This window comes from Ambystoma mexicanum, chromosome 11 (assembly GCF_040938575.1).
Source record: "Ambystoma mexicanum isolate Mex_15411 chromosome 11, UKY_AmexF1_1, whole genome shotgun sequence".
Classification (NCBI taxonomy): Eukaryota; Metazoa; Chordata; class Amphibia; order Caudata; family Ambystomatidae; genus Ambystoma; species Ambystoma mexicanum.
The window spans coordinates 1,388,946,221-1,388,971,364 of NC_090934.1; the positions used below are offsets into that span (position 1 = coordinate 1,388,946,221).

At 42.4% G+C, this 25,144-nt stretch overlaps 1 protein-coding gene across 2 annotated transcripts in view; it reads left to right on the plus strand.

Annotated features, from left to right (window-relative positions):
• Nucleotides 1-25,144, plus strand: part of ADAMTSL3 (ADAMTS like 3) — a 1,638,295-nt gene that overhangs the window by 1,139,675 nt on the left and 473,476 nt on the right. For both annotated transcript variants that reach the window (XM_069625001.1, XM_069625002.1), the window contains exon 11: nt 14,316-14,454. In XM_069625001.1, coding sequence (XP_069481102.1) covers nt 14,316-14,454 — 139 coding nt within the window. The remainder of the gene's footprint in view (nt 1-14,315; nt 14,455-25,144) is intronic.

The following is a 25,144-nucleotide window of genomic DNA, read 5'->3' on the forward strand; positions in this document are numbered from 1 at the left end:
TTTCTGAAGGATCACTTTGCGATTTGCGTTACGTGCTCTCTTCATAGATCTCTTGATTATTTTCCGAGGATATTGTCTCTGTTTTAGTTTTTCGCTCAAGAACTGGCTATTGATTTTAAAGTCAGCCAATTCACTACAGTTCCGTCGGATTCTAAGAAATTGTCCATAGGGTAAATTTTCCCGTAGACTAGACGGATGGCAGCTGCTGAACAATAAAAGCGTATTCTTGTCTGTGGGTTTTTTGTATAATGTAGTACGCAGTTGGTTTTCTTTTTTGAAGATTTTCAGATCAAGAAAGGCTATATTGTCAGTGCTTGATGACATGGTGAATTTGATGGTTAGAGTTTGGCTGTTGAGCCATATTAAAAAGAGATCTAGTTGGTCCTGGCTTCCGTGCCAAAGCATGAACACATCGTCTATGTAACGATGCCATGAACTAATGTGTTCATGGAAGGGATTAGTCGCTGTGTAGATGAAATTAGATTCGTAGTGATCCATGTATAAATTTGCTAAGTCTGGTGCAAATGTAGCATCCATTGAGGTCCCTTGCCTTTGTTGGTAAAAGATTTGATTACACAAGAAAAAGTTTTTTGTCAGTGCCAGCCTCACGCATTCGATGATAAAATTGGATGGCACTGTACGGTCAGCTCTTGTCTCTAGATATTGATGTAATACTTCAATGCAGTGGTCCTGGGGGATGTTAGTGTATAACGACTCTACATCCAGGGTGACCAAGATGTCATCGGCCCCTGGGTGTAGACTGGCAACGATGTGTATCATAGCTGTAGTGTCTTGCACATATGATTTCATCTTAGCCACAAATGGTCTCAGGAAGGAGTCTGCATAGATGGACAAGGGCTCCAACAATGAGCCTATAGCTGAGACAATCGGGCGACCAGGTGGATGAATCGCATTCTTATGTATTTTGGGTAATAAGTAAAAGGCAGGAGTGGTCGGATTGGGTATAGTCAGGAACATCAGCTCATCCTTACAGATCCACTTTTGATCGTGTGCATGTTTCATAAGGCTCAGAATTTCTTCAGTCAATCCCGTAGTAGGGTTGCCCACAAGTTTCCGATAACAGAGTTGGTTATCTAACTGTTTTTCAATTTCCAGATTGTATCCATTCACATCCCACACTACGATACCACCCCCCTTGTCAGCGGGTTTCACTACAAAGGAGGTATTGCTTTCGAGATTTTTTAGAGCTCTTCGCTCTGCTTGTGTTAGATTATCTTTTTGTTGGTTTTTGTTTTTAAAAAGATAATTTAATTCTCTTATTATTTTGTTTTCGAAAGTGAGAATTTCTGGAGAGATCATGGCTGGTGTTGGTGTAAAAGACGAAGGACATTTAAGTCCTGATATATTATCGTCTGGAGTCAGCCCCTCTTTTGGATTGCGGAAACAATACTTGAGCCTTATCAGTCTGAAGAAATTTTTCACCGGTGCCTCAGTGGTAAATTTATCGGCAGCTTTGGTTGGAACAAAGGATAGTCCCTTACTTAAGACACTGGTTTCTGTCTCAGTGAGATGGTGGGAACTAAGATTGAAAACCGGGATTACCAGTTGTTCTGTGGCGGTTGCCACTGTCTGGTCGGCATCGTGCGATTACCCCATTGTCTGTTCTTCCCGCGTTTCCCCTGTCCCTGAAAAAACTGTGGTTGGGCACCTCTTTGCGCTAAGCCTCCACGGCTAGTAGAGGGTTGTGCTGTAGAGGAATCAGAGTCACTGCTGTTGTATGAGTTAGAGAAAGTGATGAATTTATTTACACAGTTTCTATTATTGGATGGACCCCTCCCTCCCACTTGGTTGGCATTTTGTTGTTGAAAAAAGGTTGGGTTTAGATAGGGATAGGTGGACTCTTCCTTGTAGTTAAGTATATCTTTTTTTAACTTCCATATCTTTTTGTCCAAGGTAAATGTTTTACATTTTTTCATTTCGTCCTCTATATTTCCCAATAGTATTTTTATGTCTAGAATGGCAGATTCATCATTAATTTTTTTCTCTAAAGTATCCAGGTCTTCTTTTTGTTTCTTTGACTCCTCCTCAGCTGTCTCAATGACTAATATCACCCAGTGGAAAATCATTTATACCGATGATTTTCAACCCAATTGTCCTAGATTTGCCTTCAAGCGGATGCCTAATCTGCGGGATAAATTAGTACACACTTACCCTATTAACAACATTGAGACACCCATTCAATCTACATTATGGGGACTGCCACCAGTCAGTGGTCATTATGCATGCGGACATTGTTCAGTCTGCCATTTGACCAAGAATTTGAAACAGATCGATCTGTATGACAGGCTATGGAAATACCAATCCTTCTCAAATTGCCTGACTAAATGGGTGATCTATGGGATAAAATGCCCTTGTGGGTTAATCTATATAGGCAAAACGATCAGGTCAGTGAAATTACGAATTGGCGAACATCGCTCAGCCATACGGAATGGTACTCCGGATAAACCATTGATGGCCCATTATTTACAAGCAAAACACACATGCGAAGATATATTTTGGTTTGTTATTGAGACATCTAAAGCTCACCCACGGGGAGGGAATAGGGATTTGTTCCTTAAAAAAATGGAGCAAAAATTGATTTATAATCTCAATACAGTCCAGTCCGGTCTAAATATTGCCGTAGAGTGGAGTCTGTTTATCCACTAATAGCTCAGAAAACCAGTGGGGGGGTCAATGAAATATGATCTCATTGCCATTTATGTCTATCATGTCTGCTGGAGGGTGATGCCTTGTCTAAAATTGTCATATAATGCATAACCATTGTGTGCACAATTTTGCTCTATAAGAAAAAATGTATTTGACACACTATACACACCCCCTTACTGAGAACTAGCAAGCAGATCATTATTTACTGCAGTGTTAAGTATACCTTCATAGGATCCATATACACTCAAAAATGGCCGACCCCTTTCTAATACTGAGGAAAGTGCTTCCTCTATTACACACACACGAATGGACTGGACTTGGCAGTCCTCTTTCGATGTCAACGAATGACATTTGGCTTACACCAGTATTCAACCAAGGAAAAAGCCACGGGGTAAAGCGATTCTGTGAAGGTGAATGCACACACGACAGGTAAGCCTGCTTTGAAATCCATGCCACACTTGATTGTTGCTCAAAAACGTGCAGAGAGTCTAATTGTACACTCTGGTGCCTTTGTCTCCCCCACAGAGCCATTCACTGACACGCGAGCGGTTTAAAATATCTAACCCAATATATAACAATGCAAGACAGCCTTGGGGCTCATTATGGCCAAGTAAGTGTTACTCCCTGCCACTTAAATGCTTGAAAGAAACGCAAATCAGGTGAAACCTGTGAAATTGAAAGGCTTTTCGCATTTCTTTTAGATTCCATGATGCATTATGGGACATGTAGTATCCGGAATACCATAGAAACTCGGTATACCACTGAAATTTCTCTGCAGTACTTGAAACAAAAATCCCTGCCTTACACATAAAATGGTAAATATGATTGATTCATATATCAAAATGTAACTATTGTTGGTTCAATATGTTACTTGTTTCAACAAAAATCTAAATAAATTTACGTATTGATTTACAGCTTGAATTCTTAAGACGGACTGGTCTGCCGCCTCAATTAAATTGATTCATGCAATCGCTTTGCCCATCACACCAAAAGAAATCACTTTTAAGGTTAGCAACCTGGCTAAATGTTTTGTATGCACACAAACACCACCATCACCGTTTTTATCATGTTTGATGAGTAAAACAATTTTTATTTATCTTTTTAGGTCACTACACTGACACATAGGCGCCATGTTGCCAGTGTAACGTGTTTCTTTAACCTATCGCGTCCTGAAGACGGGGCGTTGGACTTTACTGACGAGCTTTAAACTGCAACAGTGTTGTCCTTCTCCCTAGAAACATATTCAAATGTTGACGCTATTATACCATGTTGTTGTATAATTGAAAATGCGATCAAAATACACCATTACTAACATCACGTAAATTGTACATTGCAAATGTTTTGGTGTCTGCTTCTTCAGCCCATTTGTGTTTCTACAAATAACGAACGCTGGACATAGGTTTTTTATGTTGTTTTACCATGATGTTTGATATAATAATTAAAATATGCTAAACACATTTCTTTGTCTATGGTGGGAGATATAATCCTATGAAATTCCTACTGTGAGGTAAATTTCTGACAAGTAGCCACCTTTCGGTGTGTTAGAGGTGTGTAGCTAGTGGTATATGTATGTTTTTTCTGCTGTATCTCTCCTCACATACCACAGCCCCCCTAAAAAATTGAGGAAACCCTTGTGCTCACAACACTTGCTTATCCCCCCATCTGTACTCTACAGTAATAGTTTCGGCTCATAGGTGCTTTTTTAACCAAAACAAACAACAGGACATTTGATATCACTAATTGTCCTCCCATACAACTCAATCCCCCAAACTTTCCCTCAGTATCATTAAATGTCATTACACACAGTTCAAGTTCACCTATTATTTTATTTCTATTCTATTGTCAGTATTATACAGTTAACAATAAAGTCAACTTTTAACACCATACACAAATTAAAAGAAAATTAATGAGCCTGCGTTAAAGTACAATTAAACATGAATCGAACAGAAACAAAAGTACAGTCATCTCCAAAACAAATTAAAATGATCATCATCAAAAAGACCCGGCTCGTCAAATGAACATTTCAATGATAGTTACAATTCTTCTCCAAAGAATGAGAAAGTGAATGATACACGCTTTATGAAAGCCGTTCATAAAAAGGTCCCAAAGTGCTTTTGGTGGCCAGGTTTTCCTCCAAACCTGCTGCTCTAAGGGCCTTCAGTCTAAGCAGCTTTAACAATGTACCAGCAGTCAGTAAGTGTTTAACCGATTCTAATAACATATCGCCACATAAGAGGCAGAATCTATCGTTTTCTCGGAATTTTAAACCAGGCATCTATTCTCTCAAGTGTCTTCAGAGTGTTAAATTTCAGTCTAATGCAGTCACAAACTAAAGAATTGCTCAAGAAATGATGAATATAGCTTGACAAAACTACCGGGTCCTGGATTTAATCAATGAATCTTGTGGCGTTGGATTTCATAACCAGGTTGACAATCAGTTGCTCCTTGGCCTGCTGGAGTACAAGAGCCTTCATAGTTTGTTTAAATTGACTGAGCGACATTGACAGTACATTTTCACAGGTCAAACTGAAGCGACCTGTCAGCCATCTGCCTGATTTTTACAATATAGCTGGAAGGCATCAGGCTTGCTCTTGTCGTTAGCACCCCAAGTGTCAATTCCCTCAAGGAATTTTCCAGGGCATTCACAATCTTCCAGTACAACACCAGGCAGCATAAATGACATTTAGCATAGATCAGTAAGAATTTACATTCCAAATATATAATTTCCATTGAGGTGTAAGGAGGCAATCTCAATAGTCTGTTCAAGATGGCAGTATTAATATTAATCAACCCCTTCATATTCCAGAAAACCCAAATCTCAGCCCCATATAAAAGTAGATGTAAGATTTTAGTTTGGTGTAGCTTGATCAAAATGCCCAATGAGTAACCCCCACCCCATTAGCAAAAGAACCAATGGTGCCACCTATCTGTGAAGCCGTGATGTTACTGTTTCAAGTGGGTAACTCCCCGCAGTTTAGAGTTCAGATGAACTCCCAAATATTTTAGTCTTCCACAACCTAAATTACCTCCCCAGCCATATGCATGCCAGGTCAGCCTTTCCGTCTTCCTGTGCGTAGAACTCAGGATCATGATTTTAGTTTTAGTGATATTCACTTTAAGACAACGTAGGATAGCATAGCTTTTCAGAAGGCTCAGCGAAGACTGCAATCTGCCAGGGGTTAAATCAAGTATCACAATATCGTCTGCATAACCCATCCAATGTAAAGAAATATGCCCCAATTTCGGTGGAATAGAAGATATGTTAGCAATGGGTATGCCTAAATCGGAGAGGTAGAGATTAAACAGCATAGGGGCGAGTGGGCACTCTTGCTTGAGCCCTTTCGAGGTTGGAATCTGTCTGACTTGTTGGTCTAAATGGACATTGACCCTAGTGTGTTCGTGCAAAAGGATTATTATTTTCAACAGGCCTAGAGGGATATTCCAACTGTGCAGCTTCCTCCAAAGTCTATCCCTATTGACTGTACCAAAAGCCACACTGAAGTCAATAAAGACAGCATATACAGGAATGTTACGTATCTTCTGGGCCTGTTGAGTGACAGTAACCAGGGACAGTCCACTAGTCATAGTGCTGAATCTCTTCCTAAAACCCGTTTGGTTAATTGGAATGATATTATTGCACTCTGCCCAGTCGCGCAGCTCTTCCAGTATGACTCTGGCAAAGATCTTAGCGGGTGCGTCCAACATTGCTAATAATCAGTGTTTCCCTGGGTGACAGTGATTACCCTTTTTTAGCACCAGTACTATAATACTATCTCTCCAAGATGACGGTATGGTCCGTAGCACGCTGACCAGTGAAACAACTAACATAGTGCGTTGGCCCAGAGTTCCGGGTCTGTCTTAATTAGTATGCTGCAAATACCATCAGCAGCGGGAACATAAAATGATTTACTTGCCATAATCAAGAAGTAAATATCCTTAGGGCTTTCCAAGAAAAGCCATTTGGCAGTAGTACAAGCAGCCTAGGAGTTCTCCACACCACCACATCCGAAGGTCTGCTCTATGGAATAACCCAGTCCTGTTCTGAGGCTCCATTAATAACTCTAACCAAGGGTTTCTTCCCCGGCCTTAATGATCCTCCAAAATATTGTTGTGTTGTGAGTTATAGACAAATAGACCAGAGCCCGCCATTGTGAACAGTCGACCTGAAACTGTTTTTTATGCACTTCAGCCGAAAGGCGTAGTCTACAGCGTTAAGTGCAGAAAGAGCGAGGCCCCAAATTTCTTTACAAACTTCCCTTTTCTTTTGCTTAATATGTGTCACAAAGGTATGTTTATGTAGTTGGTTGGGACCTATGCCCATTCTAGAACAAGTGACTGCCTTCACAAAGGTGCTGGGCTTGATGGTCTCTGTACAAGCTTCGTAATTAGTAATTGCTAGACGGGCTGCCTCCGAGGTCCAGACTGAAACAGTGGACAGGCTATCCAAAATGAACTTACTCAGGGCAGCCTGAACAAAATGGGAGGCAGTCCCAATCTTGCCATCAGTCAATGAAATACGATTTAATGCTGAGTTAACTTGTAGGGACCCGAAAGACGTGGAACTCAAACATTGATTCTGCAAGTTAAGACTGGCAACATGTGGGTGGGTAGTGGTCTTTCCTGGCGTTGGAAAACACACAGTCAGTGATTGGTGAAGAGGTGTTAGTAACAAAAATGTAATCTAGTATGTTGCTGCTATTATGCCCTATTCTAGTGACCTGAGGCAGGGAGACAGAGGGATATGCACTCTTTACCATGCTAAACCCCCGCCATACAGAACAGGTTGGCCCAGTTATTCCCAAGTGGACAGCTCTTATCCAATCTACCTCCCAAAACAGGAGAGGACAAGCCATCTAAATCGGCCTCCCTCAAGTTAACATCACGGGGGATCTTAGAATTAAAATCCCCACAAAAGAGGACAGGTGTTGAGGCAACCACGCTGTTTAACAGTACTGTCTCATACCTAACTGCTGCAGCATGACACGCTGTATATGGGGGATCATTGATGTTGATAACAATTGTTTCTTTAATTCCCGCCATATATGGTTTTAGTGGAAGTATAATTCTGCCAACAAGACTGTTCATTGAAGGACTGGTAATTTCAACCATGGCTCATAGTTTCTTAATCCCAGAGCCAGGACAGCTTTAGGGCGCCCTCTGGGGCTCTGACTAGCCAAGTCTGATAAGGTGGCCCAACCATCATTCATAAGTGGTTCCGTTTGTCTGGTCTCTTGGAGTGCAATCATGTTAAAATATCGCTAAGTTCTAGAAGGCCTTCATCCCCAAAAAGGTGGCGGTGTCCACAAGTATTCCAGCTACGAAATAGGAGAGGAGGACTAGGAATAAAGCTGTCTTCGCTTTTCCACCACATTGGCCAGCCACTCCCAGTGACGCTCCTCCCCCACATCACGTTGTCCATCCACCAATTCACCTAGGTTATAAGGCTTGCACCCACGTGAGTGTGGGTCTGTTGCGAGCATCTTTGTGTAATTATCTGATGAACAAAATGTCCTGGGTGTGTCGGATCTGGGCAATTTATGGCGGTTCAGAGCTGCACCATAACACTGGATTTCGGCCAACCCCTCCACCCCCCTGTGAGTTAGCCTCACTATATATTGGAGATGGAGCCTCAATCTCCAAAACAGAACATGCATAACCAAACCGGTTTAGAGCAGGACAATGATCCATAGCATAAGCAAGAGTACTGTCCTTTGTAAAGTGCTCAAGTGAAGTAACATATCTAACATTATCGCAAGAGTCCACAATTCTAACATCGTCACTGCTAATAAATCGTAAAGGGATGAGAGTGAAAAAACTCCAGAATTCGAAAGCGATTTAAATGATAGCTTTTTCCATCATAAAAAAGACTGTATTTGCATAACATTGGTCTTGTCCCAAGCAGTGTGGGCCTGAGAGGCTGGTTGCAACTGTGATGTAAATGTGTTTGAATCTGTTTGAACCATAACACTGGTTACTAATCGCCTAGCCTCTACAACTGTTTGGGATGTAACAACAACAGGACTGGAAAACAACTTCTCAAGATTGTATATCGATGCCTCCCTGTGACTGACCGATTTCGTAGATTGATTTCGCAGAGGGAAATTCGGTTTACTTTGTTTACGATTACCCTTTCCAACCGGAAGGGCATTCCCTTGAAGGGATGTACCAATCAGATTTTTCAAAGCTTCATAAATTGGAGGTGGAGGAGAGTCGCTCACAGCTACAATAACATTCTCTTCCTCCACCGCAAACCAAACATCAACCAAACCATTTTTCAAGTTGGACCCCTTCGAGGATTGACCCTTAAAATTGGAAGAAATGTTAGCAGTGCTTTTGTGCAAAACACAACATGGCCCAGTGGTACAGGAGCGTCTGATAGGGACTGACGAAGATTGTTTTAGTCCTATTTCTTTTCTTTTTAGATGCTAGATCATCATACAAGATGACTTGTTTAATGACTTTCCTCTTCTTACGTTTGTACCAAGCCACAGAATTATATTTCGCCATGCTAGGGTCGGCAGACTCGTGTTGAAAACCAATACTGTCCGATTCTCTTTCTGTTTTTCCTTATTTATTTCAAAATGAGTAAGAACAGAGTTCCTTAATGTGACCGTGTTGACGTGTGTTTTGTCCAAAATAGTAGAATGCATCTTATTAGTGTTAGCGAGTGTATTCAATATACCCACAACTAATGGAAGCGTAGAGCCTTGATTTTCTATATTTTTTACAATTTCATCACATCTAGTTGTCAGCCGTGAGAGTGCATTTTCTAAAATGTTAAACATTACCGCCGGGGAACTATCGGCATTGGAGTTGAATGATAAGTTGTTGATGTCATTGGTGGCCACCGCTAATGGAGATGAGACATTATTAGCTGAAGGCTGATCTGAGCCACATGGAAAGAAACCAATACCAATTTCCTGCCTTATAGGATGGATTTCCACGTGAAGCTCAGGCATGTTCGAGGTGTCAGTGTTGATAATTCCATTTCGATCCATGGTGATGTCATTGTGCAAACTTGAATAATCTGGAGGGTTCTGCTACTGATGTCAGGGCGTCAACTGTTTGTGGATTAGTCAACACCGAGCTAGAACACGAGTAGCATGAATTTGCCGAAGGGATACAAGAACCTTTCAGATGCCAGAAGATGTTTGTGAGTGAATGTCTGCTCTGAACAAGTCTTGGCCAATGCCTTTACTACATAGTCAATAGTTTTAATGCCAAGGCAGAAGAGTGAATTTGTGAGTTCCTCAAGTCTGAGCAGAATTCTCAGCTAAGCATGTCGACACCAACATCGACTGAAGTGACATCTCGAACAGGAAAGAAGGCAGTAATTTTAGAAGTCATTACATCCGAGATCCCTTCTCTATCCCCAACCCCTATTGACATCTTCCAGCTCAAAGGTTTTCTGGGGGCATGTTCGAGATATATGTCGCAAGCAGGATAGATCACCCCCATTTAATGGGTCAACTGCTTCTGTAACTTCAATTAGGTCACGTCGTTCAATAGCTGATCCCCCTATCCTCATGTTCTGAACTTTCAGAGAGGACAAAGTTCAATGCTTTCACTGGGGTTCCATCATGAGCCTCCATGATTGCACCTCGCTTTGCAGCTGCGAGTCGTTTAGAGGCTTGCGCTGCAAATTCCCAGATGTTCCTCATTTCCGAGTTTTTGTGGCTGCAACCTTTCTTTCAGACAGAAACCCCACTTTTGAGGTGAAGTCCAGTTACGGGGGCGGTGGCTCAAAGAAATGCCTCGCCACAGTCGCCATGCTCCCTACCTCAGAGGATGATATAATGAACCTGCACAGCGACAACGATGGCCACACAACTGTAATACAGTGCTACTACTCCAAAAGACAAGCACTGGTGGGCATAAAAGCCAGCAGAAAACATTTTGAGGCACACCAGTAGAAACAGGCAGAACAGGCAGAGTGCAGAAGAACCTTGCATACACTGCGACAACCAGTTGCTCACAATAGTGCTCTCAAATATACTTTTGGGCAAACTGTACATGAAATCCTCACCTTAAACAGGAAGCTGCTAAGCTAAGACGAATTAGCTCCAGGGCTCTCAAGTAATCTCCAAAGCGGGAGGATGCAGCTGCTTACGGTGCAGCACCAGCAGTGGCTGCCCCCTCCCCTCTGGACGGGGACCTAGCTGCAGATTACCACTTACAGCTGCCTGCAGCCCACAGTACCACACACCGACTCAGCTCAGCATGGTAGCTCTGGCGGCAGGTCTGGCAGTGCTTTCCAGACCTCAACACTCGGCACTCACTACCCCTCTCTCTGCAGATTTCAATCTAGATGTCCTCTCGCAAGCTAGAGGAAAGGACCACAGAACGTCACTGAACATGTCAAGCCGCACCTACTCCAGGAGGCGGCTTCCGACACACAAGCACCTATTATCAAGTGCCTGGAGGTAATTTAATTTGTGATGTTCTCTATACTAAGTTCTCCTATTTTAAATAAATACACTCAAGACAGTATACAGTGTTAATAATGAATTAATAATAACTAATGTATGCAGACAGGCAAACAACTGAACACCCCTACGACTGCAATCACCCAGGCCACTCCTAACATTAAACCCTTCAGCTTCTCTCCACTCACTATTGCTGAAGTTGAATGCATCATTAACACAATTAAATCATTCAACTGTCCAGCCCCCATTATCAAGGAGGCCTCCCATGATCTAGCCCCATTCATTACTGCCTTTATAAACTCATCCTTCAAATCACGTATAGTCCTGGTAAAATTAAAGGGCGCATGAGTCATCCCTCTGCTTAAAAAAACGTCGCTTGATCCCAACCTACCTACCAACTATAGGCCCATTAACACAGTCCCATTCTTGCTCAAAATATTGGACCGGGCTGCTTATCTCCAGATTCAGGATTATCTGGAAGTTAACAACCTTCTTGGCCTAAGGCTATCCAGCTTCCGGCCTAGGCATGGGACGGAGACTTCCCTCATCAACCTCAAAACACAGATCGAGGTGCTGAAAGACAACGGGAAATTAGCTTTGCTATTATTACTTGATCTTTCAGCTGCCTTTGATTTAGTTAATCACCAAATCCTTTGCCAACACCTCATATCAGCTGCCCACTTTTCTGACTCTGCCACCGCCTGGATCAGATCTTTTTAAAGCAACAGATCCGTGCAGGTGTTTTCTCCGCTAGCATCTGCTGAGCCTACGCCCAACCACTGTGGTGTACCCCAAGGTTCAATTGTGTCACCAACACTTTATAACGTGTTCACCAAACCCCAATTTGATGTTCTTGATGTTCTTGACTATCTGGGTGTCTCGTACACTAACTATGCCGACGACACCCAGATACTCATACCCATCACAGGTGATTATGCAGAGGACACTAAATCCCTGAATGACGTATACATGGTTATTTAGGCATGGATGCCGTAACATGAGCTTTGTCTCAATGACGACAAGACGGAACTCCTCATTCTGGGTTCACACCAACTTCTGATTAAACTTGACCCTTCCTTCCGGTCGTTTATAATTGATGGCAATGTTATTAAGGTCTCTAAGGATACCAAAACCTTAGGAATTTACCTTGATTCGACACTATCATTGTGTAGACAAACCAATGCAGTCAGCTCAGCGTCGGCCTACACATGCAAGCTTATTATGGCTTGAGGACCATTCTTGATTACCCCTAATTCCACTATCTTGGCTAGAACACTTGTCATGTCTAAGATAGACTATTTTAGCACCCTTTACCTCAGGACTAGCCAATCTAACCTTAACAAACTCCAAGTCATTCAGAATAATGCCATTAGAGCAGCCTTAAACATACCTAGTAACCACCACATCTCTAACCACAGACGTAATCTACAATGGCTTCCTGTTAAGCACATAATCTATCTGGAAACACTTGCCCTGGCTCACAAGTGCCTAGTCAACTAGGCTCCTATTTACTTAGCCAACCATCTCAGACTCCACACTTCCTCTCGACCCCTGAGAGCGGCCCAGGCCCATAGCCTATCCCTGCCTAGATTTAAACTTCAAAAAGCAGGTGGCACTAGCTTCCCTGTCTTGGCCTCTAAGCTCTGAATACCCTTCCGAATGCTATTAGAGCTGAACCTTCCTTCATTCCTTTAAGAGCAAAACTAAAGGGTGGCTCTTAGCACAAAACACATAAGATATCGGACGATATACTATGGAAACGGTCAATCTGCCACTAATCTCTCGCATCCTAATGTATAGCTCTTGTGCATATTGCCTCTGTACTACTCTATGCTCATATCTCTTGTACGTAGACAACTTGTGTATATCCTTGTTGCCTGTACATGCTTTGTATTTTATATGGTATATATTCTTGTCATACAGTAGCTCTACCCACATGTTGTCTGTAAATTGGTAGAGCCACCTTATTTTTTCTTGTATGTAATCGTAACTTTGCCTCCTAAGATATGCGCCCAGATGCCTTTGGGCCCGGCGCACTATATAAATAAACAAAATACAAATACAAATATTTTATAACGAAACATAAATAATGAAATAATGTCGAATTTTATGTTTAAAGTATATGCGGGGTAAGGGATTACAACAGGTGGGGCAGGTGTTGTGGTGGGGTAATAAAGATAGGGAAATGGGGAGATAGGAGGGTACCCCATAAATTGAAAAAACTATCAAAATGTTTTCATTGTTTTAAATTCGTATAACATTTTTTGTAATTTTTAATTATTTATTAACACATGAAACAACTCAAGAAAAGCAATATTATTAAATGCCATTCTGCACAGCTCAAAACACGAAACAAAGGGCTTCACCACCATCAAATGTTAGTCCACATAATTCGGTACACAAGGAAGAGATTTAATGTATATGTAGCTTTTTATATAAAGTGTTCAGCTAAATAAAACAAGAGGGTGAAACCTTAGTTAGGCTAGCAAAGTTAATTTATTTGCAAGTTTTTCTAATCTTGCGACCCTTCAACAGGTATAGGAAGATGGAGTCATCCGGAGATTTGCAAAGCTTGCAGATGAATGTGTATTTTTACCACGGTATCGCCTTGTCGCCTTTGTTTTTGGGTGTAAACCTATTATATTATCTTTGGCTAACGCGGTACAAACAAACTGAACCATATATAAAATGTGTGTTCATTGTACTCAATTTCCCATTAAGAAACAGCATTGCTGTAATACAAAGACAGGTGTGTTATTTTGCTATTGTAGATCATAGACTTTCCCATTTGTGGATCTTGACGTAACATACGCGCTGATTCATTGGTGTTCATGTTGCTCCTAGCAATACTCCACTAAAGGACATGGCGCAGGTGTAGGTTTCTGCTCTGACAAATCCAAAAGATTACTTCAATTGGTTATGCAGCTTCTTGGAGTATGTCAGTGACACATTATGCACTGCAACACTTCTCTGTGGTGCACGCTAACTTAAATCAGACAGATAACCATGCTACGCTACACATTGGGAGATGTTCTGCATATTAAACAGGCAGAGGTTGAATGCTATATTGAATTTAAACCTAGTGGCTCTTAAAGAATCTGTGGTCTCTTGGAAGGATTATCGTTTGCGTGCCCATTACATCATTTAGTCATATAAATGAATTGAACTCAGCAGGGCCTGACCACAGTGCCGTTAAATTGTGTTCACGTCTCTGCATTTTAGGGTACCAGCTCAACTCGGCCGAGTGTGTGGACATCCGCCTGACTCGCGTGGTACCGGATCACTACTGCCAGTACTACCCAGAAAACAAGAAACCCAAACCTAAGCTCAAGGAATGCAACATGGACCCCTGCCCGTCCAGGTATGTGCAGCACTGTAAATATTCCTTTACGAAGTAGTGCGTGCAACAGGTGAGGTGTAATTATATGCTTAGGTCATCCATAATACTAGCGACATCTATACCTGCAGTGAATTCTAGAGCAAAAAGAAGCTTGTTTGAGGAAATGATTGTGCTCAAGGATCAAATGCATTGGTTGTTATTTGTTTATTTTATGATCCTTATATTTCGCTAATATTGGCCAGAGAAATTTTAGAACGTGAAGCAAAATAACAGATTATAAAATAATCCAAACGCAATCTCGTATGGCTGAATGTTGCTTGTCTCTCTAAGAAATTGACAGCTGAGTACTGGTGGTTGCGTAATTAATTAGCACGCAGGATTCTCATTTGGTATCAGAAAAAATCATACAAATTGCTATGTTATCTTAGAACAGCGTTTCAGCACCATCCACAAAATCACCAAAGAGCAATCAAATTCAACCCACTTGCACATGTAAGATTTCCCACCAAAGCAGTGAGAAGTCACATAATCTAGTGATAGTATAAAGACCCATACATTTTGTTTATAAAATGATCATGAAGCTTAAAAGCATATTTTGTGTTCAGCCTACGATGTAGGGGATTGCATTAAATGTAAGCCCTTTTTATGTACAAAATATTGCCTGGGAAAATGCATTTTCTAATGAGTTTATTAGTGCATTATCAAGCAGTATTCTACGCCTCTGCTGATAGAATGGAGGTATGCCCGGTGGTAGATACGATCAGCAGTAATTACTAGGTGTGGGTTTTGTAGTCAGAGTGGGAGGGTCTGCGAGGATGGGGTTTGTGGGGGTTGGGCCAGCAGGGAACATAGTTCCACTACTTATTTTCATACACTTCGACCACTGCCTGTAGTTATGCTTTTGCAGCCAGCAATGGTGTTATTATTGGCTATACTGCCTGACAATTTTCTCTTCTCAAATGGGTGGCATTCATTCCACCCTTTTTGAAAATGAGGCCTTTTATCAATTGTATGTTTGTGGGTGTTCTGTATAGAATAAAGTCCATTTACTGGGAGTGGGAAACCCTAATATGAAGACCAGAACATTATGACTCACAGCACTGGACTTTGTGTTTCCAGTGTATTTAATTGGATGCCATCTACACCAGACCATTTATTTACCAATATATGGACGATTTCAAACTGTGCAGCATGTCTGTGTTCATGGTTCCTGCCCAGATCACCACTGGAAAAGTAGGTGGGTCAAGTTTCCACAGATTTGTAACTTGAACAGGGCACACATAAAACATCATATTAATTGTGTCACAGCCTATCAAGTTTATTTGAGCACTATTTTGCTCAACGAAGAAGAGCAGATTTGAAAGAGAGTTAGATTGTGTTTTTCAGCTTTGGGAATGTTTGTGAGCTGTTGCAGCAGATGGAATCGTTCACTTCTAATATTAAGAGAAAGTTGCATCCAAATGTGATTATCTCCTTCGTGATCGACAGTGATAGGCGCAGAGGACGTTATGGTGAGAATGAGGCAGGAAGAGAGGGCTGTAGACCATATGGTCCCGGATGGAACATGAAGAACACATGAATGGGGGAATTGCATTTAAAGTGAGGGGTAGCTCATAAATCTAACCAGTGAATGATGGGGCTATCTCCGCTCAGCTGCGCCAGGGAGTGTCAATAACGAGTGGACTGCTGCCGCAGTAGGTGCATGAGGGCTGGCCAACAGCTCACAATTGTAAAGAAAATGTTAGTTATTGCACCATGTCACATGCGCATGTCCCTTATGATTGAATTCCAGTTTGTTTATTTGTGATAATCAGTGGGTGATCAAGAATGGCAATTTGGTTAGTTACGTAAGATGCTGATAATTGCTTCAGTTCAATTTCTCACACATTCTGTATATCGTCAAATGATATTGGTGCCCTGGTGCCAACACAAGTTTCGACCGTTTCCTGGTCTTTATCAAGGCTGGGCTATAAATACATATATATCACAACAAATTGCATCCAAAACATAACATACATTTGGAAAACATTGCGCAAAGATAGGTTGGTAATGCGATAAAAGAAAAAACAAAATCAAAGAACAGGAGGAGATGGGGAGAGATGGAAGAGAGGGTCAGGGAAAAACAGAGAACGCAAAACATCACATTAGTCATTTGAATGGGCACATAGTATCATTTAGACTTGTTCTTTTATGTGCATTGTCCTTGCAACATGTGCCATCAATATTACATCCTTCTGTGTCTTTGTGTGCTTAATTATAGCATAGTCACCAAACGTTTGTATTAATCAAGGTATCTGTGTTAGTATGAAGCGATCAATGCAGTTGTCGCCATCCCTTCTGCAATTGACATGCCCTACAGCGAATCTCCTGCGAGTAGCCACTATCTGTGTCTAATTGCTGGCATGTATCTTAATCATTGGGCAACCCGCTAAATGCCCTCACCTTCAAGCAAGTGCCCAACCTAGGCCAATATCAAAACAAGCAAACAGCTTAGCGCAAGACCGTTTTTGCTCTCCTTTCTGATTGCACTTATATAAATATTCTAGCAAAAACACGACCTGCAAAGTAAAGAAACATCATGCTCCTTTCTACTACATATAACACTAGAACTGTACAACAGTGGCCAGGGGAAAGCATGTGTGTTTTGAAAGCCATGTTTATCCTTGCTCACATAATTACCTCTTGTTAACTTCTACCTACCACTTGCATTCTGTAATATCACTGGATTTCCCTTTATCCAGGTTTAGAATGTAAGATAAGACCTTCGAAAAAGCAGAAGAAGGAGAAAGAAGCATCTAGTCTTTCCATCTACTAGCTATGTAGCGCTTGTAAGATTCAAAGCTCTGCCTGAGGGAGATGCAACATCTTTAGATGTTTAAAATAACCATATTAAAGTTCCTTCTCACTCTTACCTTATTAGGTTAATGTTGCAGTGTTGTGGCCAACTCCTTGTTAGGGAGCAGCCTAGCCAAGTTGGGCATCCGCGGACGAGTCTAGCCAGCGCCATTTTGGAAAGGTATTATTATACCTGCTGTGACGTCGCACGTAAAACGTGTGACATCACAATGGCAAACCAACTAAATGGCCCGTACGGTGCTCCATAGCAGACTGCCTGCTTAATTCACATTGCATGTATACTGTTTCAATCACAAGTGCTCCCATGTCTTAGAAACATCCCTAAGTCAGTGGATTTTCCAGGGCAAATTACTGTTAGTGGTGCACGTGGTGGGGAGTATTTTGGGGAATCTAAATGTATGTTCCAAAAAGGATGGGTGGATATCATTGTTCACCCTATTAGTCCTACATCTGGAGCAGTCAGGGCTGGCATCTTGCCAATTCCAGGAAGGTGTAAACAAACTTGCCGGTAACCATGCGCTATGATGCTCATCAATATTATTCAGCTTGTTACTTACATTGCACAATCAATATTGGTAGAGTGTAGTAACATGCTGAAAAATATTGATGAGCAAATCCACTGACCTATCTGGAAGATACATTTAGATTCCCCGAAACACTTCCCGGCATGTGCCCAACTAACAGTAACTTGACCTCTGATGACATCACAGGAAGTGATGGAAAACGACCTTTCACCCCTTGACAAAACAGGAAGTGGCATCACATAGCATCACATAGCATTGTTTAAAGGTACACTATGAAAAATATGGTTACAGTATCACTGTAAAGTGACATACATTGCATACATGAATGGATCACCATATGTATCGTTAATATCAGTGCGTATAGGCCCATATTACCAAATTACTGTGAATGCAAGCAGACATCCATGACCAAATGATAATGATGTGTTATTATATAGCATTTACGCTTAAGAGCTTCATATAGAACAAATATACATACAATTTCACCCAACCTGTGTTGGTACTCCTTTATCAACCTCAGCAGGAAGAAAGGCTGAGTTGTCCTTGCCGGGAGTCAAACCTGCAGATCACACACACATTTCAGCAGCGCGCGCTCTTCCCAGTGAGCTATCTTACCCGCTATAGCTACCAGAAAACCAGCCACTCCAGAAACAAAGTTCCACATGCTGCTTGCAACAGCCCAGGAGCCTAAATAAAAAAAGTAAAAAAATAAGGTTTTATAGGGGTAGCAAGGGCTACCACACGGGTAACAAGGGAGACTTCCTGGCGACCCCTAAATGACGTGCCTGATTCTTCTTTATACAATTGGAATGCATATCAAGGTTGCAGGACTAATATCTCTTGATGATTCAGTTACACAGGGAGCCAATAGGTCGGACTGTATCAATCTTAAAGCCCATTTCTCCATGTGCAGCATTCCTTAACCATTTGCATCTTCTCAACCAAGCCCGATGGATGTACTTTGCCACAATGTATACCACATTACTATCATGCGTTGATTTGCATATCGCCATGGCAATTATGCTAAGTAAATATGTTGTGGTCATTTAAAATTGGTCCACCATAAAAAGCTGTACGATCCCTATAACATGGACATAAGAAGACCTCATTAGGAGTATGGCGGTAAGGCAACAACGGCGCCGGTATTGCTACCGGCATCGTTCCTACCGTACTGCCATACTAGGACTTCTGCTCGCGGGTGCCCTTGCAGCCACCTGGTCTGACCGGGTGGCCGTACCGACACCCGCAAGCAGAACATGATGGTAGCAACGGTACCGTTATGAACGGTACCACTGCTTCCATCCTCCCCATTACCATTGAGCCCTATGGGGGCTCAAATGGGAATGGGGTTGTACCAGCTCCGGCACCCGCACAAGGGGAATTACCGGGTCCGCCGAGGTGGGAAGGCCCGGTGGTTCCCCATTTGCGGGTGCCGGAGCCGGATGCAAGTTTGGGGGTAGCCTTGCCGGTGAAACCAGCAATGCTAACTCCAACCTCGTAATGAGGCCCAAGTGTTCTAAAGTCTCCACTATTTCATTACAAGCAGGACATATACTGTTCTGCGATTGTTTGTGAGCCTTGCTACGTTCAGGGTTCCCATTCTACATTTGATATATAAAGAACGTGCAAATGCAGGGGAAACATTATCCAAATAGCCTTCATACCCAAAATCCTTTTTGCAGGACCGATACGAAAAACCTACCAATGGCCGTATGCATGACACCTGGGCACATGGTGTTAAATCCATTTTTTAACCAGACACTTTGTTTCTGTATTCAAATCAAATGGGCTATACCAAAGATGAATCAGGTGGGGTGATGTTAATAAATATTTCATGTGTTATAACCAGGGGAGCGCCCGGCCACCCTCCTTTGCAAAGGTCCGTAGAGACCCATAATCGTATCCGTTGTGAACGGAGGATAGCACAGGGGCAACGTGCTGGTCTTGGAGGCAAGACCACGCAGAGCAACAGAGATTTGAATCCCAGATCTGCGCTTAGAAACTGAACCCAGGTACGGTGTTAGGCGCGTTATAAAAAAACAATGAAATAAATAAATACAACAAATTAGGACAATTTCATCAGTAATTGATGTGACGTCCATTTCCAGGCGCCTTCGTATATTTGGGCTGCTTGAGGGGAGCTTGAGTAGCTTTTTCAGAAATGTATTTTCAGTCACGGCTAGGCACCAGAGCACACCCCCACATGTCTGCCCCATATGATGCTGCTGCGTTTGCCTGTGCTTTAAATATTTCTATAGTGGGTTTCACAGCTCCACTTCCCTGCTTGTGTGCAAACCTTCATATAGCCCCGCTGTTCCTTTCTAGGATTATTTTTGCGTTCGCTAGGTGGGCTACCCGGTGAACCTCATACAAAGTATTCCTATGCCGCAACTTGTTCAAGTCTCTTGTCTTCAATGCAAACGCCTATTCTTACCTTTCTGGTGGAATACCGTGGCCTTTGTTTTGCCGATATTCATTTCCAGGCCCATATCACTGCCAAGCTTTTATGCAAGTCTATGCAAAAAGGACGAGCATGCTCGTCCTTGGCACTGAAGGGGTTAAAGATAGCCAATGATTTCTTGAGTCCAGAAGGTGTTGTCGCTAACAAGGTTTCATCGTTAGCAAAGAGATTCTATCCTGTCCTAGTCTGGGGGTATGAAACTCATTGCTATAAGTAAGTCAATTATCTCATTGATGTACATACAAAACAAGGTTGGTGCCAAAACACAGCCCTGCCTGATGTCTTTTTCAACTTTAAATGACTTGGTTGTTTCACCTGTAAGGCCCCAGCGGACCAATGCTTGGTTATTTGCATACAGCTGCTGTATGCTTCCCAACAAATGTCCCAGTAGGGCTTTTCCCTTGTGCACGTTGCAAAGTATTACCCTGGGAACACCGTCGAACGCTCTCTTCAAGTCAATGATCTTGCCTGTCGCATCCTGGAAAGATATTGGGTGATAGTTCGCCGGGTCCTCTCTGCCCCACGTTTTATATATGGGCGCTATTTCTGCTGTTGTCCTTGACCCTGGTACTCTATTTAATACAATTCACTCATTGAAGAAGCGAGACAAGACTTGCACCCAAATTACAGGCTCTGCCTTAAAAACATCATTAGGGATGATATCAGGCCTCACGCTTTCCCTCCCTTATGTGCGCAAAGCGCAATCCGAATTTCCAGTAAAGTAACGATTCTAATCTTTGCTTGCCAGGGGGTAAACCCCTTTCTGTAAAGATGGGTCAATATCACTTGCTGGGAAATGTCTTGTCTCGCTGTAAAGCCCCTGAAAATGGTTCCATCAAACGTCCTTGACGATGCAGCCCTGGATACATGTTTCCGACATGTCAGTGACAAGCTTCCAAAGGTGGCAGAGTCCCAAGACTTTACTGCTTCCAATAGACTGTCCCATTTTCTGCTCCAAAAGGCTTTCTTTTTTTCTTTAGAAAGAGAGCAAATTCCCTTGGACTTCCCTGCCTTCTTCTGCATAGCATTTCTCATATCTAATCGTAGACTATTTTGCTACGCCTCTTGGTTGAGTAACATGTGGGTTAATAGCTGTTATAGTCGTAGTAGTCAAAGATTTGGCAATTAAGTAAACTCCACAGCTTCACAGAAGTAGCTGTCATCCTGTGCCCTTACAAATGGCGGTATGTCTGTGCTCTGACAGTCAGACACATTTTCGTGAGCACTGGATTTCTGGAAGAAGCCATTTTCTGTTCGTTGACAAAACAACTCTGCGGTTCGTTGAATGAGAGAGTGGGCGGCTGGAGAAGCACTCCAAACGGTTCCATGTTGTTTCATGGCCCGTTATTATTTCGCAGCCTTTTTTGTGGCAGATTTTTTGCTGCAAAAACTCATTGAATTTGTTTTACATTTTTTGGGGATGTGTTACCGCCCCAAAACCCCCTTCAACACGTTTTGGAATCTAGTCCCGAAACACACAGAAACCTTATATACCTCTACCCCCCCCATATTTTTTGATGGTTTTTTTTGCAGTAAAAAATCTGCAGCAAAAAATGCAGCAGACAAAAACCTGCGATGGATGGACATCATGCCCTTCAAACACCAGCAGAAGACCAGCAAATATAAATGAAGAAGACTGTTGTCATTTCACCAAGATGATAGGGGCAGCGGAAGTGACATCACACAACCTTTGGACCGTTGATGTCATGAAAGGAAGTGACAACACATTACTTTTGACACCAATGACATCCCCACTTAATGACTTCACCCACATTTGGACCCTGAAGATGTCACAAGAAGTGGACAATAGCCGCAAAAAGAATAACTCAAAAAATGTACAAACACAGATAAAGGCCACACCTAGGAGATGCAAGGGGGGCGTAGGGGCACATATGAAACATCTGGGGAGCCTTGTATGATGCTCAGATCCGTCATGCCTGGCAACCTATTCTTTTCTGGCTCCGGAGAGACAGGGCTGTGCACACAAACACACACATCTCCATTGGTGTCAGAGATGCAGCAGGGGCTCCCCAGAAAGCAACACAAATAGAGTTTACAAGTGCACCCATTGGGGTTGCAATGGGGACTCCTGAATGACATTCAGGAATTTGAGACCAAAATTAAATATTATAAAGTCAGAACAATAGGTTTTGTTGAAAGTCCGATTCTTCACTGGAATGAAATGTTCACTCAGTGTAGTTTTATTCTCGCCTGACATTGTTCATTTTTTATTATCATATAAGTTTAATTGTATGCGCTGGGCTTATTTCTCACGAAGGTGGGATGTTTCACCTTTTTGCACAATAACCATGGTTGAAACTTAATTTAGAGAACGAGGACAACAAATAAGGAGTGTCATAGAGAGAAATTGCTGAAATCTGCACCTTCGGTCACAGCGTTTAAAGAAGATGGCGCGTGCACATGCATTTTAGCCTTATAGTCCAGGAGAGAGTTCATGATCATGTGATAATAACACCCCCCTCCCGCCCGCCCCCCCCCCGGCCCCCCCCCCATGGTATTGCCTGAAGTGAAGCCAGGGCCTATAGGAAGGGCAAGGGTTACTATCCCGAGTGATCATAACCACTCCCAAAGTCTATGGAGATATTTGAACATGGAGATGTGCAACTACAAAAGAAAGGGACTGATTGTGAGGCTGCTGCTCCAATCAGAATGCTCGGAATCAGGGCTACCCCAGAGATTACAGACTATATTCAGTTACGCTGAGAGGAGATCTATAATGGAATGTGTGCGATAATAGCAGCTACTCTCCGTCATTTATTGGTATCTCCATTGATGTATGTTCATTGGAACTGCAGTTACAGGTCACACATCGAGGAGTAGCATTTATTAATGGGGTATATCATGGATAATATGCATTCTTTAATACACGTAGGTTGCAGAACGATACTGGTGAGTCCATAAAGAAGGTTTGAATAATAATTTACTATCCTAGTCAATTTAGCTGTTTTGCAGCACTGCAAATAAGCAGTGCTACTCTCCTGGAGCCGGCTCTAGATTTCTGACTCCATTTGAAGGGAGCACTGTCCCCCCCTCCCCCCCCCGACCCTGGAGAAACAACATAAACGTTAGACTAACCTTGCACTATAATGCTCAATACTCATTAATTTGAATTTAGGACAATTAAACACTGAGTTCGCTCCGATGGGATTTGCACCTGAGGGTTGTAAACACAGGCCTCAGCCGCACACACGCCACCATCTTAACAAACTAAACCAGGTCACAGTTTTTAACAAAATAAAACCACATTGGCATTTCTATAACCCACATAGTCATTTTATGCATCCAAATTAGGGATGCACCAAACTCCAGATTTGATTAGGTTTTCTGCCAAATTTTGGTTAAAATGCTTTCCAGCTACGGCCGAAGGCTTGGTGTTCTCATTTGAAGTCAATACAACAGTCCATAGATTAAATATTAGACCAAAGTATTTGTTTCTGGAGAGGAGCGGTGAAAAGGAGTGAGAGGTGAGCAGGGTCTGCTCATAAGTGGAAGGCCTATGCGAAACCAGAAAGTGGCAACCAGCAGGCCTGGGGTATCGCCTTTTATATGCTAGGCAGTGCGGCATGGCCTGGCCTAAGAGACTTGTTTGGGGAACCTCTGGTTGGGAAATATCCCCAGTTCTCTATCGTCCAGTCTGCCATAGGGAGTATCGAGCGATAGGTGTGAGGACTTTGTATGGGACATAGTCAGAGGTCCATGCCCCTGTTTGAGAAATTGATAATGATTTGTTATTTAAATAGCACTTAGCTCTAAACGCTGTACATACATCCTTGTCATCCCAACTGAAGTTGGTACTCATTTATCGACCTCAGAAGGATGAAAGGCTGAGTTGGCCTTGCAGGGATTTCGAAAAAACCTGCCGATCACACATATATTGCAGCAGTGAACGCTCAACGCGCTGAGCTATTTTACCAGCTTTTTGGTAGGAGGAAAGCTGAATAGAGTTGGAATTTGGTGTTTGGTACATGGAAACCTCCCAACACTCAAGGGCTTCTTCAAGGTAGATAGGGTTGGGGAAGAGTCTGTTACATGTTAAGCACTGAAAGAAGTTCCGACAAACCCCCATGACCCCCCAACATAAGTTTCTTAGGAGAACACTGGCTTATTGATAAATATCCACATTGTCTGCTTGAACAGGAACGTCGTGAGATAGGAGAACATTCTCTGTTCTGTGAGTAGAGGGAGAGCTTGAGAGCTCTGTATTTGCAGGAGCTGTTTAAGTGGATGGATGAACGGTCAGATAGCACAGTGACCGTTCGCTTTGACATCTATGCAGAGCCTGATGACGCAGGTTCGAATCCCGGCAGGGCCAACTCAGCCTTTCATGCTTCCGAGGTCGATAAATAAGCACCACACACCGTGGGTAATAATAAGCAGCGCTCAGATGCCTGAGGGTTCGTAATGCTAAATTATTGTTATTTTTATGAAGAGTGAGATGCAAAGGGAAAGCCATAGGGTCGTGCATCCTCTAGCGTGGTGGAAAGTGGAAGGGGTTACAGAACATTCACTTCTATATCAGTCAATTGAGAACAATTGCGAAATGTGAGTACTAGACCTTCCCCGTTGTACATACTGCATATACTGTGTTACAGTGTTATATATTGTATAGATCTCGCCTCACAGTGCTTTTTCCACAGTGTGTAACATGTTTCTCTCATACTGGTCCTCTGTACACATTGACTACCCACATTCTTGGATATAACGAATGCAATAGTATTGTATGATCTTGCACAGCAATGTAACCGAAGCTGAATTATCAATCTTGCACAGCAATGTAACCGAAGCTGAACTAACCAAAGCTGAACTATCAATCTTGCACAACAATGTAACCGAAGCTGAACTATCTTGC